The sequence below is a fragment of the Rousettus aegyptiacus genome, unplaced genomic scaffold, assembly GCF_014176215.1.
Source record: "Rousettus aegyptiacus isolate mRouAeg1 unplaced genomic scaffold, mRouAeg1.p scaffold_m13_p_3, whole genome shotgun sequence".
NCBI classification, from domain to species: domain Eukaryota; kingdom Metazoa; phylum Chordata; class Mammalia; order Chiroptera; family Pteropodidae; genus Rousettus; species Rousettus aegyptiacus.
In genome coordinates, this window is record NW_023416306.1 from 154,738,881 (window position 1) to 154,759,447 (window position 20,567).

Sequence of the window (20,567 nt, forward strand, 5' to 3'; positions counted from 1 at the left end):
CAGGGCCTAACTGCAAGGCAACTCACTCTATGTACCTCTGATACCCTCCAACCCCCAGAAGCGATCTCTCACACCCTTTGTTCCCCATAGTTCTGTGTTCTTCTTTATATACTTAACACATACAGTCATATGAAGTAGAGATCCTCTACACCAGACTCTTTACTCTAGAGAGCATCCATCTACAGCCTCCAATGTGGCTAACACTTGCTCAACTCCTACTATCTGTGAATAAGTAAATAGATGTGAGTTGTATAATACTGCGGTGGAAACTAATCAGTTGTCCTGGGGGACCCTTATTCTTCCACGAGATTCTCTCTAGTTGGCCTTTCCACAGAGCTGGCTTGGGTGCCCCCACAGCCCCAATGGAGAAGTTACTCTTTAGGGTCAAAGAGCCTTCCACTCAAGACGGCTACCTCTGTACTTCCTGTGTTCCAACTCACACTCTTGAATATTCATACTAGAAATAACTGAAACTTTCTCCCGCTTTGCCATCTATAAGCTAAATTAACTCAGGCTATCATATTCGTCTTTTTAATTCAACTCCCAGGAAACTCTTTTGCCCTTCTACCTTCATAAAGGCCAGGAGACACTCACGTTCAGGGATGGAAGCGTTGTGGAGGTTGTTTCCTGCAAGCCGGGCCTGGAAGGCAGAACTGAAGAAGCCATCGCCAGGACCACTGTGGGAAAGGTGGAACAGAAGAAGGCCAAGTAATGGAATGAAATCGTCATTTCCCAGGAGCCCAAGAAAGAGCCCTTCTCGATTATTTTAAAAGAAGTACAACCAGAGAGGCAGTGTGATATCACGAGACACACATGGGTGATGGAGTACGAGAAATTGGAGTTCAAATCCCAACTCAGCCACTTACTAGCTAGGTGGCCTTCGGAAGATACCTAACAGTGTTTAGCCTCAGTTTCTCATTTATAAATTGGGGATTAAAAAAGAAAAATCGAAAGAACTCAAAAGTGATTATGATTAAATGAGATAATATATGCAAAACACTGAACATAGTTCCTAACACTTAGTAGCTAATTGTTAAATAGGAGCTGCTATTGCTGTTACTGTTATTATTGTCCTCGTTCCAACTGAACACCCTTATGGTGGCCCATCCCTTCTTAAGCACAAGGGACTTTGCTTAGGGATAAGGGGCAGTTTGGCTACTAGGAAATTCTCCTCCTCCTTCAGGCTAGGGTGCTGGCCTTTCTGAGCCCTGTGGATATCCAAAAGACAGGACATAGGAAACAAACAGGAAAACCCTCCTGGGTCCCCCTCCTATCATCCCACCTACAGACTGAGGAAATCGCACCACTCAACCCTGGGCCTGGAGGAATGAGGAAGACCAGAGCGAGGGGCTGAGAAGGCTCTGCTGTACCTTTTATTCAGCACCATGAAGTGAACAGCATAAGTGGCTGTGTAGAGAGCCAGCGGCAGCACTATGAGGCACAGGATGCGAGCAGTCAGGTGTTTTCCCATAGTCACCTGCAAACAGAGCCAGTGTGGGGTGCTGGGCATAGGGGGCTTTGTTATTCCTTATGCCTTATATGTGCATTATATTATATAAGTTTTTATGTATAAGTCATAATCATAAAAAAAATTGAAAAACTAGTGGCCAAAAAGTATATGTGGAAACCCTAAGCCTTTCCGTAACACTCCATCACCGAAACAATGAGGGAAATGAACATGGGCCAGCCCTCTGCTAGCTGTCCAGGCCTCCGCCCAGGACCCCAGACTGTTCATGCACTGACAAGGCGCTATCGATACTATCAGCATCGCCACTCATCAGTCCCCTCTACACCCCAGTCAGAGTCTTTGCACTTTCCCCATGTTTCCTGTAGTGTGCCAGGCCCACCCATCACATGGGTAACAGCTCCTTATTTTAACTTCAGGCCTCCGCTTCCTCTCAGAAGCCTTCCTAGATCATCTGAGACTGTGTTCATGTCTGTGCTCTCTCAGCACTTACTGGCTGGACTGCGCTTGCTTGCTTATTTACTTCTCTCTCTCCATTGTCTCCAGAGGGCTTTATTCATCTTCATATTCTGTGTCTGACATTTAGTGGACAGTCAGTCTATATGTTCCGAATAAATAAATGTACTTGTTGGCACTTGCTACAGAAGTAATGGAGAAGCATTACAGTAATATAAGCCCTGCAGCCAGTTTTCCCTAAGTTTGAACCCAAGATCGGCCTCTTACTACCTGTATGAACGTTACTACCTCTCTAGGTCTCGATTTCCTCATTTATAAAGAGAGAGTTATAACTACCTACTGCATAGGACTGTTATGAAAAGAAAATGAGATAATGAAGGTAAAGCATTTTACATAATGCCTGACACAGAATCAGCCCTTAATAACTAATACTGTAATAAACCCTAAAGGCTCTTCCTACTCTCCAAATCTGGAGAGCCTGGGTCAGGAAAAGAAAACCGTGAGTTCAGAAAGCCATTTTACCTAAGGTCCCAGGCAGTCAGTGTCTGCTATATATTTGGCATGAGCACAGCTATACAGAATCCCCTGGCTGGATAGTTTGTAGAGTATTTAAACGTTACAGAAACAAATTCCAAAAGAGTTTCAAGGATGTGAGTCCATCCTCTCCCTTTATAGCTCTCCAGCCTCTCAGGCGTGGCCCACTCCCTGCTGTTATGTTGCCTACAGCGGGCAGCTGGATCCAGCCCACCTGGGGCCCAGAACACAGCCACTCGGCCACCTACAGCAGAGGTGGAGAAAGGCTGCTGCTGGCTCTGCTGAGCAATACTGGGGAGTAAAGTCATTTCTACAAGCACTTAGGTTCTCACCAATGAAAGACTGAGGTCTCCAAACAGGTGCCAAAGGTCTGAAATGGTGTTCCACCCCACTTGCAGGATGATAAAGAGGCCAACAAACTTGACCCCTAAAGCACCAGCCAGATTAATGCCAGTCAGGCTGAGCCAGAACCACCAGGGGGCAGAGAAGGGCCTGAAAACCAACAAACACAGAGTTCAGTTTGGCAGCTGGAACCAAACTCAAAAGCAAGAGCGACAGACAGCAGGACAGGGCAAAGGTTCTCTGACGCTGAAAGGCTGTGCTGTGCCCTCTGTTTGAGGGCTCCTAACTGCAGGGGACCACGGTGGCTCCAAGGAGGATGTGATCTGTGAAACCCCTGGAACTGCAGGAAGCACAGTATGAGAATGAGTAGGATCTTTTTAGGCTAGAGGGGCCACAGCTTTCCTGGCTGAGTACAGAAGTAAAGCAAATGAGAGGTTTATTCTGCAGCAGTGATCAAGCACATGGAAGTCAAAGGAAAATCAAGAGAAGCCTGCTGGATTCAGTCAGCCCTCTTTTTTGTGTCACTCTTGGACCTTGGAAAAGCCAGCATTTATTGAGTGCTTACTGTGTGTCAGGCACTGTTCCAAGTATTCTAAACATATTAACTGTTTAACTTTCACTACAATCCCATGAGGTAGATCCTATCATTATCCTCTTTTAACACATGAGGTAATCAAAGTACAGAGAAGTTAAGTAATATAGCTAGCAAGCGGTGAGGCATGATTCCAACACTGGCAGTTGGGTCCAAGGTTCGTTACTCTTATAGAACTTAGTAAACTGTGCTGCAATTTTCTGATTGTCTGGCTGCCTTCCCCACCAGAGTGAATGCTCCTTAACAGCCAAGAGCTACGTACCTCTGTATCTCCAGCTCCTAGCACAGTACCTGGCACATGGCATGCATTCAAGAAATAGCAGGTGGAAGTGGATGTGGTAGAAGTAGATGATGACCCAAAGCCAGAGAGAACTGGTAGTCACTGGATCAGGCTTTATCAGTGTAACACAAGTTAATAGGCTTTGCCATGCCATGGTGAAACCAAGTTACTTCTGAAAAGCCAAGGCGGAGCCAGCTCTTTTGGTTTAAATAGAAAGAATGAACTATTCTCTCATAGGTAGAGGATGATCTGGAAAAGACTGTTCTAGGGGAACTGGGCTCTCTAGAATAGCTTTTGAACTGACCAGGGCCTGCAGGGATTCTCTTGACTGCTATGGACATTCAAACCAAACTTTATGTACATTATTCCCATCATTAGGTCAGGACTAGGTAAACTACTGAGGGCAGGGAGACAAATAGTTCCAAAGCAGTATCTATGCTCATACCCTCCCCTCTAGCATAAGGAATGTGAAAGATAAAAGTTGTCCTAGGATCTCCTAACCAGCATCAGTGTCAAGACATAACTTATAAGATGGTGAGTGGGGGAAAGCATTAGGACTCCCTCCATAATATCCACGAACCCCTTATTAAATCCATCCCCACTGTAAAAATGATAATACTCTTGAAAAAGACATTTTCTGGGTCTTATGTAAAGCAAAGGTATCTACAGAAAACTTTTTAAAATCTATTTTTATGATCTAAATGGGCAATCTAAGTTAATTAAAAAAAAAAAAAAAGTCAGCTTGCCTTAAACTCAGCTTCAAGGCAAGTCTTCTAGGTATCCACCCTGTCCCTGACCATTATAGAAATTCTGGAGCTGCTACAGCTTATAACCCCCTCCCCTGCCCACCAAAGATGGTGTTTCTGACCTGTCAGCACAGGAGTTGTACTTGACCATGCTCAGCATGGCAGCCATGATGAAGAACATCAAGATGGGGTCAAGGAGGATATACTGGGACAGAGTGAGGCATCCTGTGTCTGAAAAACATGAGCTCAGTGGTCAAAAAGTAGAATCATAGATGGGCCCCCCTGAGAACCAAACACCCCAGCAATAAGAAACAGTTCCCCTGGCACTTAATTTGCACATAAGCATTTGTGCATTCAAGACTAGCTGGGCCACTGAGTCATCACTGAGTCATCAGGGAGGTAGAAGGCCACAGCTTTGGGGTACACCAAAGCCTGACAGTATGAAACAGTATCTCACACTGTTTCCAGCACCTGACCCCAAGAAAGGAGCATGTCATTCATTCAAATAGAGCAGTCCTGAGACATGGGCTCTTGGTCATTTCTGCCATCAAAAAGGGAGTTCTGTCACCCTGCTATGTAGCCACAAATGACCTACCCCTAGGACGGAGTCTTACCATTTTATATGAAATCTCTGTTGGAAGTTGATTCTCCTTGCAGGTGCCAAAGTGGCATTTTTAAAGAAAATTTTATTACATCCTGCCCCTGTTTAAACCCTCCAATGTCATCCCATCTCACTCAGACTAAAAAACTCCTCTTGACGCTGCCAAAGCCAACATGGTCTCCCTACCTATCCAACCTCCTCTCTCAACATCCTCTGCCTCACTCCCTCTACTCTAGCCACATTGGCCTCCTTGCTATTCCCTGAATCCACGTACTGCCTTGTACCAAGACCACTGCACATGATGTTCCCTCTACCAGAAAGAATACTCTTCCCTCAGATCTCTGCATGACATAACCCTTTGCTTCCTCAGGTGTCTGGTCAAGGCTGCCTCCTCATGGAGCTCTTCAATGACCACCCTACCTAAATCAGAATGACCCCCTATTACTCTATTCTTTATTTTACTCTATTTTCTACATTGTACTTATTGCTTAGGATATTACATTACAGACTTATTAATTTACTGGGTTATTGTCTGCCCCATTAGTGAGTAAGCTCTAAGACAACAGTGTCTCTCATCAGCATATCCTGAGGACAAGAAAAGTACTTATCACAGAGTAGATGCTTTAAAAAATAGTTGCTGAATAAAAAATGAATGACTGAATAAATAAGTAAAATGGAAATTTAAAAGACACAAGGAAAAAGCCACTAGTCTTTTACAGAAAGGCCCTATAATCTTGCAACATCCCTATCAAAACAAAGCCAGAATCATCCATAAAATACCCACCTAAATTGGTCTGGATTTCTTTACATGTTAAGCTCTAAGAAGTCATAAATTCACTTTCAGAACAAGGCTTGCAATAGGATTAATTTTGACAGATCAACTCTCATTTATCCATGTAAGGATTAGCCACAGAAAATATTTAAGTTTTCCTTTTGCTATACCCCTGCTACCCAGCTACTTCTAAGGCATCTGCCCTGGTATTCAGTTAAAATTAATTTAAGGAAAGTAAACTAATCCTGATAATAACCTAAGAGAAGCAGAATTAAAATTGAAACTCTCCTTCAAACACGTACACACAAATTTATCTTATTATCCAATCCAAACTCAAATGTGGATAATTTGAAGATAATCTATTCCTTGGTTATTACCCATGGCAACTCTCCCCTCTAATAAAGGTTTGCTACATAAGGTATTTATATTTTTAAGTATTACGTATATAATGTGAATAAAATGAGATTTGTGATACATTTACCCAATCCTAAAGTTACTTGAGAACTGATCCTATAGACAGGACCTTTGAATGTGATGACTTCCAGCTATACTCACAGTGTGGCAGTCAATTTCCCAATAAACATGGCATAACACAACTTACCAAAGGTGAGGAGGGCAGCGGTGAGCAGTGCTGCCGGGAGGGACTTGGATAGCTCCAGCACAATGAGGTAGGCAAAGGGGATCAGCAAGGACCCAAGGGACGCACAGAACTATGGGAGAAAAAGAGAAACAGTCAAATAATCAGCTAAGCTAAGCCTCAGGAACCTACCTGACTTGGTACCAACAAATATTTAAGATGGAGGGCCCTAATGAAGGCATGACTTGGTAACCTAAAATCACATGGAATATGTATAAATGAGAAAGGGGTAATATAACAGTGAAGCATCAAATCAAGAAACATTTGTGTTCCCACTGAGCACCAACTTTTGCACTGATAAAAAATCAGCAAAGTTCGGCCAGGAAGGTCTGAGTAGGACAACATACTGGTTTCAAGTAGGGGATGCTGGAGTTGGACTGTCCCCATCACTGCTGTGACCCTGAGAAAGTCACATCTCTGTATCTCGGCCTCCCCATCCGTGTAATGTGAATAAGGGTTCCTACCTTATAGGGTTTATTCTGAAGATTAAATGACCTACAGTTCATTAACACACAAGAAGTACTTGATAAACAGCTTCTATTACAAAACTGTGGGAACAAGTTATGAAAGACCTCTACGAAGGTGTTTTAATATTCCAGAGAATTCTAATGCTATTTCTATTATTTCTCCCTTGGCCCTTTTCTTCAATCATGCCAGGAATCACTCTTTAATCTATAGGTTGCATTTTGACTTTGGAAAAGAGATTAACACTTCAATATCAGGAGGGTTTTGTTTTGTTTTAACCACCAGCCTTCTTTCTACCTCCCTACCCTGTCCATCAAAAGTAAATAGATATAGTCTACGGCCATGCCACCCTGAACATGCTCGATCTTGTCTGATCTCGGAAGCTAAGCAGGGTTGGGCCTGGTTAATACTTGAATGGGAGACCACCTAGCAAGACCAGGTGCTGTACGCGTAAAAAAAAAAAAAAAAAAAAGTAAATAGATAAGCCCAAGGGAATAGAAATTCTCACATTGGGTTGTCACTTTTTGTCAACAGAAAGCAATGTGCCCCAGTGTGAAAGAAAACAAGGCTGTTATATTTGGCTTTCTCAATTTCCACAGCAAGTTCACAGTGAGTCAGTCATGCTATGTGGTGTTCAAAAGTCATTAGGAAGACACAGAATCACTTAAGAATACAAACCTGAGGGTATGGGACACTCTTTGTTTAATATGGTGTACGACCATGTAAACCATCCAAAGATTAGCCCCAAATAAGCACTTAGCATTAATCTAAAGTACTTTGATCTCCTCACGGAAAGGGGTTTGAAAGTGTAACCTGCTCTGAGAGCTTCACATTGGGGGTCAGTTTATTCAGGTTTTATTGAGCTACAGGTATGGGATCACCAGAGTTGGTGTTCAGGCCCTGCTATGCTCCATCAAGGCTGGTGCTGAGACTCAAGGCACAGAGGGACTGGTCAAACACATGGCCTCCCTTTGAAGACTAGAAAACTCTTTGTGTGTGCCTGAAATCTTCATGGGAAAGCAAGAACCTGGTGACACAGGTGTGGGGTGCTGAACCATAGGAAAAGGCCCTCAGAGATAGACAATACTCCAGCAGTTGTGGCTAGAGAGAGGAAGAATATGTAGTTTGACAATGTGCTGAGGCCAGTGTCAGGGCTACAGGAGACTCCTGGCTGCCTAGGTCCCAGGCAGCTCTGCAACCTGCAATCTGATGCCTCACATGGGCAGGATAACAGGAGAAAGAATGGGCTTGCTCTAATCCATACAATCTCCTTATTATCTGTGACTTCTCCTTCTCTTCTTACCCATCACAGTTCTGAATCTCTACTGTAAGGTGTGGGTCTAATCATCTCCCCCCTAAAGTCCATTTATCTTTGTAGACCTGCCACCACACCAGGGCTTCCACTGGAATGTTTCAGACTGAGTGTGGCTCCAGGATTCAGTGAGGCTATATCAGGTCAGGAAGCCTTACTCTTCTCATTCCCATGTAGTTGTGTTGCTCATATTTGTCCCCAGGCCTCTGGAACATAAAAGTACCATCATATCCACTCAGGTAGCCAGCAAGACCTATCAGCATCTGAGGAGAGAAACAGAACAAAGAAGAAGATGAGAGACCTTTGAGAAAGATTCCTTCATCCCCTGAACTTCCATCCAGCTGCATCCAGGCTTTGGCTTCCCTTGACAACTGTCCATTGGAGTTGCCAATGAGACATTCTCTCCTGCAGCTGTTGCAGTTCAAAGAATCTCTTCTCTATAGAGCACATTGCTTGAAATAAATCACCTCTTGTGTTTAAGGCCAAGTTCTTGGGAACAGTGTAGATTGAACACTGAGAAAGAAAAAAATACAGCAACTTGAAGGGCAGGACCAGTGATGGGCTCTCTTATTCAGTTTTCTTTCATTTGCTGTGAAATAAAACATGACAGCTTATGGAGGAGGCCATGGGCAGGGGTTGATTCCTGGGCAATGGGCCAACTGAAAGGAAAATGAGGTTCCAAGTCCGAATGAGAAGGGAGAAAAGTAGCCAAGTTGCTACACACCAGGAATAGAGAGAAGGGAAAAAAAAAAATGGAAAAGACAGTTGCATATCCCCTGAGGGCAAGAGAAACGTCCCAATGGAAAAAAATGCCAAAAGGCTAGAGACTGGTTTCTCCTTTTTCCAGTATTCCAAAGGGAAGCAACCTTGACACATCCCAAAACAGAACAAATCAATTATAAACTAAGACAAAGAGTCAAAGCATTCGAGGAGATCAGCTTCTTCATATCTATCTTTCCTTGGCTATCAACAGTGTAAAATTCTCTTTTCCACATAAGCAATCAAAAGCAGCAAACAAAAACTGTCAGCAAATACCAAGCATCTGTAACAGCCCCAGGCTGCCCAGCCTTACTGTGTTCCCATTATAATGGCTGTGTGGAGTGGCAGAATACACTGGCTGTGTCCAGGGAAAGCCCTTCCCAGTAACACTGCTTGTGGGGGCTTGGACGTGGACCACTAAACAGCTCGCTTTTTTTTTTCTCTAAGTAGCTCTAAATAGTCACTCTCTATAGTTCCATGTATAGAAGCCAACGTTCAGCAATAAATGATTATAAAGCCTTGTTTTTTTTTTTTTCAAAAAGGAGGAATTCCTGGGTCCAGAAGTTAATTTAATTAATTTAATATAAGGTAATAGAAGGTATTAGAAAGATAGAACCATCCAAATACCCAGATGAACTAAAATTGACAGTTAACAATCAAAATGGATGCACATCTCTACCTGGGATCTCAGAGGACAAACCTGCTTGATGCTGGTCTAAATTCCTAGACTGCTTGGCTGGTCCAGTGAAGTGAAGAAATGGACAGACAGATGGTATGGAGCTCAGCGCCCTACATGCTAGCTCTCTGATAGGTGGACAATAATTATTGTCTCTGAACCACAGATAACAAAACCTTCCTTGCAGGGCATTGTGAGGATAAGAGGTGATGCTGTAGGTAAAATATCTGACTTTATGCCAAGAACTTAACAGGAACTCAAAATTCCATTCCTTCTCAGTTCTCTTAAGGTTAAAAGTAGCCCTGAGCTAATTTCCTACCTAAACATTAATTCGAACCAATAAGATAAAGAACGTACTAGAAAAATGGGCAAATTCATAGAAAACAAAATTCAAATGGCTAATAAACATTTTTAAAATGTTCAACGTAACTCGTAAAGACATGTAAATGAAAATACTGATGTACCATTTTTTACTCTCAAATGGGCAAAGTTTTACGAGTATAATCATGCCAGTGCTGGCAATGGTATAGAGGAAGAAAACATCCTCATGCACTGTTGGTGGGACTATCTATTATTATGAAATTTTTTCAAGAAAACTTAGGAATATCTAACACAAATTTAAATACCCATTAGATCTTTAGCTTGCCTGGTGAGAAGCTTTTAGATACACCTATATGACTATGGAAAGATAAATGTATCAGAATGTTCATGCAGTACCTTTTGTTACAGCTAAAAACTAGAAATAACATAAATGCCCACCAACTAAAAAGGGATAAAATAATTTATGGCACATCTGCATAATGAAATAATACACAGTCATTCAAAAGAATGGAGTACATTTTTATGTGCAATTGTGGAAAGAAGTTAAGATACATCATGTTTAAAATACAAATTGCTGAATGATTTTAGTCTGACCATTTGCATAACGTGTTATTCATGTATACTAATATATGTATATAAATACATACACTTATATTTGTATAAAAAGTTTCCGAGAATATATGTAAGAAACTTAACAAAGGTGACCACAGTTACCTCTGAAGAATAGAAATGTAGGGAAAGTAACTTTTGACCTTTTATTTCCTTCTGTGCTGACCAAATTTTTTACTATGTGCAGGCATTTTTATTTCTTTTATAAGTATCTATTTGACTGGAGCCCCTGGGTGCCCAGGGCTGGAGGCCTATGTAAAGTTGCAGGTATAGGCCTCAATACTGTAGGAGAAAACTTCCTACTCACCACTTCAAGGGGCTTTTTGATTCTTTGACTGATTTGGCTCAGAATCTGTGAAAGTCATTTTGCCCTCTCTCACAAGTTTCTAATTTGCTCATCGCTCTCTTTCAACCAGGAGATAAATTAGAGGAGCAATGAACTGCATTCCCTAGAGGCAGCCTTAGAAAGAAGCTTCACATTCTCCCTTCACGCAGGGGCCAGATGTGAGGAAAACAGCCAGTGTTTTCCACATGCCTTCACTGTGCTGAGCACTAGGGGACTCTAAAAATGGATAGGCAGTCTCCAGCTAAAAGACTAGGCTGGATGTCCTATGAAAAATCTCCTTGCTACAGGTCTGGTTCCCAGGCTAGCCCAATGCAAATATTCAACACATTCTGTTGCTTACTTCTATGGCAGTAAACGATATAGTCCGTGTACTGAGGTAAGACAAGTTCATGAGGCAGTGTGGTGTAATCGTTAAGAGAGCAGACTCTAAGCAAGTTTGAATCCTGACTCTGTCACTTACTAGCTTTGCTTCCCATGGCAAACTACTTATCCTCTCTGAGTCCCAGTTGCCTCATCTGTAAAATGAAGATATAACAGTACCTACTTCATGGGGTTGTTCTGAGGATTACATAAGATAATGCATCTAAAGTGACTAGAATAGACTAAGTGTTCAACTGCTCTTATTTTTATTGTTGTTATCTCATAAAGGAGACAGGATGAGGTATTTTTCTACTCTAGGCTCAGAGCTAATTTTGAAATAGGCCACCTATCCCACCTCCTTCTCACCTCTCCACCTGCAGGGGCCTTCTCCCTGACCCTTACCACATGCTCTCATGCTTCCCTAAGCCTATCTGTCACAGATCACCACCCCTGCCTTCCCTCACCCCCTGCTTTCATCCCCAAGAACTCCATCCTCCAAGACCACTCATCCAATTTATAACAGGCAAATTCCTGCTCCCCTGGTGCTGAAGATCTCAGCCTCCAGTTAGGAAGAAAGGACTGAGTGAATGCCTGGGCTAATTCAAATACCTCTAAGAAGGTGTCTGTTTTCAAAAGAGTAAAATGAATTCTTATTGGTGAATTTCTCTTTGCAAAACAGGTGAAAGGAACAGGCTAAACAATGTATGTGCTAGGAATGGGGACGGGGAAAGGAGTTTCACTCCCTTTGGACACGAACTCCCCTAAGCTATTTCTGCTTTATGCAATATATTCCTTCTCTCCATTTCTTTTTCCTCTTTTTTAAATTAAGATAAAAGTCATATACCATAAAATTCACCATTTTAAAGTATATAATTCAGTGATTTTTAGTTTATTCACAAAATTGTACAACCATTACCACTACCTAAAACCAGAATATTTTATCACCCCCAAAACAAACTCCATACCCATTTGCAGTCACTCCCCAATCCTCCCTCCCCCAAGCCCCCAGCAACTACTAATCTTTCTTCTGTCTCTATGGATTTGCCAACTTCAGACATTTCACATAAACAGAATCATTTGCTATGTGGCCTTCTATGTTTTGCTTCTTTCACTTAGCCTAAGTTTATGAGATTTATCCATGTTGTAACATATATCATTACTTCTTTCCTTTTCTGGCTGAATAATATTCTGTTGTACAGATATAACACCTTGTTTATCCATCCATCGGTTGATGGACTCTTTCTTCATTTCTGAGCCCAGAAATACCTCTAAAAATACCAAAGATTTTCCATAAAAGCAACTCGTCTTGGAATGTCAGGGAATTCTTGCTATAAGTCCTGGAATTAAATGCAAAATCGACACTTGGCTCCAACCCTTAGGAAAGAGTTCTGCTCACCTTTCCCAGAGGTGGATGCACATCAAAGAAAAAGGTGCGATTGATGTAGTAACTGCCCATTTTTCCAAAGTGAGTCTCATCCCAACTAAAGGGAAAACAAAAAAAGAAATGAGAATTTTTAAATTATCATACAATCCAAATAGCCTTAATAAAGCATGGTTAAAATTACAGTTAAAAGCAAAGGCTATGAGTTTCAAGCAATTAATGAGAAATTTGGATTTTTTTTTAAAAACAAAAGCTTTTCACAACAAGAGATTTAAGGAAGCAAGACATCAAGCTGGTCATTAATCTTCATTTAAATATACAACAAAGCTTAGCAAATATTTACCAACCAGTTATCATAAATTTAAATTATACTATACTTATTCTGTATCTTGAGTTTCTATTTATTTTAAAAGAGCAAAAAGTTCTCCTATAATATAGAAAGGTTTGTAGTAAAAGTTTTGTTCCAAGGCTGTTAAATTAACTTCTCTGAGACCACATTTGCTATTAGAAACTACTTTACTGTCCTCATAAACTACAATGTGAGCTACTGGTCAGAGAGCTTTTAAACGATGGTTGTCACAGAGGTCTGATTTTGTTCAACAATCTATGATAATTAACCTGCTGGCTATGAACTTACTGATCTTATTAATAATGAAACTAACCATTATATAAAAGTTCAGGGCTTTCTTACTAAATTAAGATCCTAACTAAAACCTATTCTCATTACACAAACTATTTTGTGTATGATTCTAATACATTACTTTAAAACACAATGCAGTCTTGTTCAATACAACCACATAAAACTTTTACATGCTATGTGAGGGCTTTATGGCGTCAGCCCAGTTATCCAGCAGAGCCTGGTCATTTCCCGTTTGTCAGTCTCTCCCCTGCAGCTCAGAAGAATGGTTGCTTTCTAGTGACTATCCAATCCCCAGGTCAGCTTCCATACTATTACTGACCTACAACATAATGGGCAAAACATGCTTTTCCCAAAAATGTAGGGTTCTTTATCTTTTTTTAACTCAGTGGGTCCACAGATAGGCAGAAAAATAAATCTACTTCTGTATCTACTTCTGTTTGACATGAAGTAAGGAGAGGAGCGTGATGATGTCAAAGAGAGAAATAACTTCCAAGCAGTGTGACAAAATAGATTTGCCAAAGAGAGATCCAGTCCCAGGTCTAGCACTTACTAACAGCATGACCGAGCAAAATCTCTCACCTCCAGATCTCTTTTCTCTTCTACACAACGAAGACAATAATAGTGCCTGCCATGGCCATCGCAGGGAGTTATTAGGGCTCAATTCAGATGACACATGTGAATGAACTCTGTAGACTACAAAGTCCCATACACGCTGAGCATTATTTAAACTGAACCAACATTTGTGGTTAATTTTGAAGTCTGTTTGGAAACATACTGACAAAGGGATATAAGATTTTTATTTCAATAAATTTCCAGGTAAAACTGTACATCTTCATTTAATGTTGTCAATAGATTCTATGACTTTAAGTGAACCAATATATAACAAAATCTCTTTTGCCATAGGATAATTGATATAAACAAGAGTTAAGTTCCTACAGCATCTCAGTGTTACAGCAAAACTACATTGAAAGAAACTACATTAATCAAGGATCTGCTATAGTAATGTCCACATTTCTTCTTAGATTTCATTGTATTATTGTGCTGGGTAAGAGAGTCCTTAGCTCTTCCTTGCTCCTACAGACCTTGTAGAGTATGCCAAAAATGCAAGGTCCTGACCACTGTTTACTTGGGCCATTTCTCAGGGTTATGTTTAAGCAAGCAACCTTGAAGAAAGAGTGTCTCCCTCTATAATAGAGAGCAGTCTTGTTTGCTGCTTATTATATTATAGTGAATTCCCCAACCTCAATATTCCTCAGCTGTGAGCATTCACCCAGACCTACGGCATCTCATGAGATTTGTGGGGTAAGGGGAACAGATGCTAACAAGCTGATCCTGCTTGCTATGCCATGAGAAATAAAGTCCTTTGTCTCTGACCCAGGACTTTGTCTTCTGCCAGCACCTATAAAATGGTGACAGGCTAATTTATTAGCTTGTAGGGTAAAATAAAATCCCAGATCCTGACATTTTTGGTGACAAGTATAGGATGCTGAAATATAGCTTTCTCTAAGAGAAGGACAAGGACCCCTACAGGATAGGTTAGAAAATATGAGAAGACGGCCCAGCATCTGGTACTGAATACTCTTGCCCAAGTAGTGGGCAAGAAAGGTAGTAAAAGTCCCCCATTGTCCTACCTGTTATCGAGGCTAAGTGGAAAGAGGCAGGATTGAAACAAACCATCTAAGTGCTGCCTTGGTTACTCCTTACTGTCTTCTGAGTGAAAGGAGGAAGAGATGTAACCATGACAATGGGGCAGCAAGCCTAGGAGCCCCAGCTAAAAGGCAATGTGGATATGGCTATTGAATCGAGAGGTCTCTAAAGCTTACAGAAATGGTGCCAGCAGTGAGGACCTTGCTATAGAACTTTGGATAAAATAAAACCATTGAAAGATCTTTGGGTGAGCTGTGTACTCAAGCCCAAAGTAAATGTGCCTTGCTTAGAGGCTCAGAATCACTCTCTCCCTCTGTGTATGATGATCCCTCCCCCTCTTCCACAACATCAGCTGCTTTACTGAGTACCATGATTAAAGGGAGGGCCAAGGTCTCGTTGTCCCCAAAGAGGAGACTGAGGCCATACATGCCCATCCTAGTATGTCTGGAAACTCCAGGGAAGAGAAAGATGCAAACACAGTACTCTATTGAAATCAGGGACCTATATCTCCCCCTGATTCAATCTCATGGAGGGAGGATTTACTTGGTGCAAGGGATACCAAAGGTACTGAGGACTGCAAGAAGAGCCATAGCAAGGTGTACAGGGACTGAAAGAAAAGGGTCCCTAAGCCCAGGAGTTACCAGACACAGGGTAGTACCCTGGAGGAAGTGGTACCAAGCCTATCAAGGAGCTAAAAGAGAAAAAACCATCCTCCAACTCCTGCATCCAGCACTCCCTACACTCCTGACTGGGGAATAGCATGATCTCTGGGTGGATGTCACGGTAGCCACCGATGTAGCTGATTAGTTCGAGGGGGAAAAAATGCCCAAATTCAACTGATAAGGTTTGAGTCAAGTTCCCAGTGAAGAAGTGAAGGTTAAGTGACCTTGTGGGTAGGACCCTTTACAAATATTATGGCTTCCAGTGCTGAATGTATAACTGGTATTGGTCACATAAACGTTAAAGAGGATTATCCAACTCAGGGACTGCTGCAGGTTGAGAGTTAATATCCTGTCCCCTCCTCAGTGGTTCAAGAGAAATAATACAAATCCCAAGAAGAGAAAGGGAAATCACAGCTTTAAAGATGTAATGGCTGCTAGAGTGTCAGGAGAGGCCATGCTCCAGGATAACAGCGCCACTTGCTGGACTGAAGCACCAAGTAATACTTTTTTAAAGGGGCACTATTGACCATACTAAGCTCTTATTGAAATTGAGTGCCTGACCATAATGGACTTAGGACCCCTGCCACTTAGGGGTGGCTCGACTTGGAATCTACAGTTAACAAGGGAAGGGCTCAACAAGGCTTGTTCTTCAAATAGAAATAGTATATTCAAGAGCACAGCCTCCCTGGCCCTAGCGGCATCTTGATTTTATAATGAAGAGGTGGCAGCTACCCCTTTAGGAAAATCTTCTACTCAACTACTTAAAGCAAAGCCACTGGCTCAGCAGAGCCCTTGATTCAGAGGTTCTTCTCAGTGCCTGTGCCAGCTCACTGATGGTTAGGCTAAACTAAAAGCTGATAGTGTCCTCTGGGCAGCAGCACTCATCTGGCCCCAGTGACAACTCTGGGCCAACTGCAGAAAGGGCTGACCTGCACAATAGTATTCACCCTTGCCTTAGACAATACTCCTAAATAACAAACAAGTTATATTTTTATCTACTCTCAGCTTTTGCCATTAGCCTAGACATTTGGTGTGCCACTTGGAAGACTATAGACTGAGAGATTTTAAAAAACCCTCATGGAAGCTTAGGGAAAAAATGGCTGCCTACTGATGGACAATCTGGATCACTCACATAGATGTCCATAGTAGGGGTCGGCACTCTGATAAGAACATCTGGAATCAAGCTGCCTATCCAGGATGCACCATCCAAACTGCTGCCATTGCCACAAGGGTTCATCAGTGCACCAGGCATGGAAACACATCTACCATCATAAAAGGACTACATGTTTCTGAAGCAGAAGCCATCACTGCATTATGGTGGCTTATGACTCCTGGCAAAAATTGGCCTGTTTGCCTTGCAGTAAAGGAAGACACATTGCATGGGGCATTGGCCCTGCCTGCTCCAAGGGAACTCTGACTGTATTAGGACTTTGTTCCCCCCTCCAGCTATCACTGGTGCCTCAATGCTGCTGATACTTTTTTACGGCATTGAGGTTGTTTCAGTTCAATCATCTGACCATAGGTACACAACTGTGGACCTGGAAACTAAATTGTATCACATTTTTAGCTTTCCAAATCATCTACAATCTGACAATGGTGCACTTTGTTTGCAATGGCTACCCAATAATGAACCAATAGTCAAGATCTCTGATGACATTCCACACTCCCTACCATCCACAGGCATCTGATATTGTCAAGCACTGAACAGTCTTCTCAAAACGATCTGACTCTACTTCTCTCTGAGTTCGCACACCTTAGGAAAGCAGTTTAGTCATCTCATGGAGCCATAACCAGAAAGGGCTCATCTCCTCCTGGCCACCAACTAGGTTATGATCAGGATAAAAGACATAAAGGGTTATACAAATCTATTTTGAAAATTTGAGATTCTTTACTGACCATTCATGGGCATGATTTATCTTTCTTTCCTCTAACATAATTCCAGCCCAGTTAGAGGAGTTACTGGGGACATTTATTTATAGGATTTAAATTTAATTCTAGTTCAGTCACCTGGATTTTCTTGGAGTGACATGGTCCTAAAGCATAAAGATAATGACTACTTGGCTGAGTACACTGCTTTTCAAGTCTCCTAAAAGCAGTTCATATGGGCCAAGGTGGGAGACACAATGGTCTCTGTCAATTTTCTATCAATGTCCTTGGCAAAAAGGTCTAGATATTAGTAGGGGATAGACAGCTGGAGAAAGGTGAAGTTATAGATGCTAAAGTGGGACATTGATTATATGGCAGTGGAAGGATAGAAACAATCCTGGCACCTGGGTAGCTAACATCTTAGACCCCTGGAGATGGAAAGAGAAGGGAAATGATTATTGCTTTCTTTGTTCCCTAGGTCCAGAACCAAAGCCTGGCAAAAAACTCATATGGTACACCTAAATCAAGTGGCAGCTGTAGCTGGCAATTTGACCTCCTCCTGAGTTTGTCAGCATGCTATGAAATCAGAAAAACTCACTTAGACATGGCCAGTTTTGAATTATTCTGATATGCCTGATGACATCAACATCAACTCCCAAACACAAACCTCTTCACATGTGTGCAAACACACAGACCTACACAACCTTCTATTAATCTGACTGATACAAATGTATATGCTTCTCCTGACAACCTAGGAGCCTTAGGTTATGCCTTGTATAGTAACAGAAGCTGCAACTACTCAGTAACACCTACTATCCATGTGGCTTGGGATCTATATCAAATTTGATGGTCATTCAAATAAAATTTAACAAAAAATCCTGAAGTGACATGCACCCCTTTGGGTAATATACTAGGATGTAGGGAAGAATGGGCCACAAAATGTCTTTCCATTGGGCATGGGAGTTGCTTTTTTTTTTTTTTTAATGAGGGAGGAAACCCACTGTGATTATTGGCAGGGACACGAAAGATTAGAGGTCAGTCTAAACACCTCTGCAGAGATCAGAATGATTAATAGATTCGTCTTAGACTACATCCCAGCTATATGAAGTAAAGTCTACTGGTCCTTTCTACACCCCTGACTTCCTCCCCACCCCCAACCCTCTACACACAATTATTCACAGGTGGCTGAATCCAGGACCCTGGAAGGCATGGTTGAGGTTAATACCAAGGTTGGCCTCATCCTGTGACTTCAAGTCCTGTTGAGAGCAGTCTTGATTAAATGCTGTAAGAGACAACCTGAACAGATTTGGTCCCTGCCTCTGTCAGCCAGGTTAATCAGAGTAGCCAACAGAGTTGAACATTTATATGATAATTTGCTAGAAGGCAAGATGACTTAGGATAGAGGGGTGAGACTGTTGGGAGAGACAGTCCTCCATGGGTCTCTTGCTCTTGCTGGGTATGCAGAGAATGCAAGGCACTGACTGCACTTTACCTACGCCATTTCTCAGAGTTGCGTTTACACCAAGCAACTTGAAAGACGAGGTAATGTCTCTCTCTAGCAGAAAAAGTAACCTTGCTTACTGCTTGCTATAAAACAGTAGATTCCCCAAATTTGTTCCTCAGCTGCAAGGGAACCCACCATGTGAGTAGTCATCCATCTGAATCCACAGCATCACCCTGTGGGACTTGAAGGAGGGGAGGCAGGCAAGAGACACTAACTCCAACATTCTGATGTTCATCCTGTTTCTTATGTTGTATGTAATAAATCCTTTGTCTCTGACCCAGGAGTCTCATTTCTTCTGCCAAGACTCATAAAACAACAACAAATTAATTTATTAACTTCCAAGTAGGATAGCTCTGACAGTTTGTTAGCTTAACTGCTTTTTGGTCAAGGAATTCCATTTCTAACATCCCTACACTAACTTTCTCCTCGGTGACAATGAGAAAATATGGTATCATTTGTTGGCCAAACAAATTAACCGTTTTCAGATGGCTTAAAATTTTTTCCTTTCAGCTGGAGACTTAAGTTTATCTTATGAAATCTGACCATATCTCAGTCCTGAAAATGAGTCCTACAAAATAAAACCGTTAAGAAAATAAATCTCTCCTCAAAGGATGACCTTAGATCTGCTTCTTGGAAGCCTGTCACCATCCGTGGACACGCAAGCTGTCCCTGCTCCGCAGGATAAAGTTACCCAGTCAGAAATGTTCCCCTCCACTGATGCCTGGAAATCCTGCTGATTAGGAACACAGCCCTTAGGAAATTCTGTACTAAAAACTTTCCAGTTCTCCTAGGAAACAAAGCATCTTTAAGAGCCACATATCGAGAGCCAAGTGAGACACTGCAGCATAACCTGAAAGGCATGAAGACTGCTTTCTCAGAGCCTAAGAATCCCAATGACACCCACCAGAGCAAACATTCCTCTCACAGATACTGCACTTAGCCAGAGGCAACCACCAGAAACCTCAGTTTCCCCTCCAGCACGACTCCGCCCCTCTCCCTGTGAATCCCGCCCCCTCCGTGCATTCAGGCCAATCAGAGGGAGCATCCCGCCCTCTCGTTGCCGTGGTACTCCCTTAGTCCTTCGCGTCACTCACCAGACATGCCGCGGCTCGTCCAGACGGTGAAAGCGGGTGGCGAAAGACAGCAGTGTCACCAGGGCCAGCGAGACCCACCAGCCGGCCGCTTCAAAGCGCCGCAAGCCCCAAGCAGGCCGTTTGGGGCTCCGTGCTGCAGCCTCAGCGGCCACGTCCGGGCCCAATGCCCTAGCAACCTGGGGTCCACAGCGGCCCTTCCGGAGACGCAGCTCGGACCCTCCGCCGACTACCGGCGGCATCCTTCCCCTCCTCAGGATCGCCCTCCGACCCGTAGGCACGCTAAGTCTTGCGAGCCGCCCAGCCAAGAAGCCACAAAGGGGCAGCTTGGGGTGCCCTGGGAAATGTAGTTCCCTGCGCCGGCAGCGGGGCGCGGGGCCCCGGGCCCTGGGCTGGGCTGGGGATGCGGCGGCCGCCCGGGCCGCTAGGAGGCGGCTAGTGGCGCAGAGCATGACGGACCGCGAGGGCCGAGCGAGCCGGGGAGAAAACGGACTCAAGGAACT

The 20,567-nt window shown here is 42.8% G+C and overlaps 1 protein-coding gene and 1 pseudogene across 2 annotated transcripts in view; one reads left to right on the forward strand and one right to left on the reverse strand.

Annotated features, from left to right (window-relative positions):
- The window catches only part of POMT2 (protein O-mannosyltransferase 2), a 36,993-nt gene extending 16,446 nt beyond the window's left edge, over positions 1-20,547 (reverse strand). For both annotated transcript variants that reach the window (XM_036238576.1, XM_016156597.2), the window contains exons 1-8: positions 20,068-20,547; positions 12,670-12,754; positions 8,361-8,465; positions 6,390-6,498; positions 4,538-4,646; positions 2,788-2,947; positions 1,371-1,477; positions 595-677 (exon numbers count right to left, since the gene is read on the reverse strand). In XM_036238576.1, coding sequence (XP_036094469.1) covers positions 595-677; positions 1,371-1,477; positions 2,788-2,947; positions 4,538-4,646; positions 6,390-6,498; positions 8,361-8,465; positions 12,670-12,754; positions 20,068-20,516 — 1,207 coding nt within the window. In that variant the 5' untranslated portion in view covers positions 20,517-20,547. The remainder of the gene's footprint in view (positions 1-594; positions 678-1,370; positions 1,478-2,787; positions 2,948-4,537; positions 4,647-6,389; positions 6,499-8,360; positions 8,466-12,669; positions 12,755-20,067) is intronic.
- On the forward strand, positions 7,223-7,341 carry LOC118601396 (annotated as a pseudogene).
- Positions 20,548-20,567: the final 20 nt, after the last annotated feature.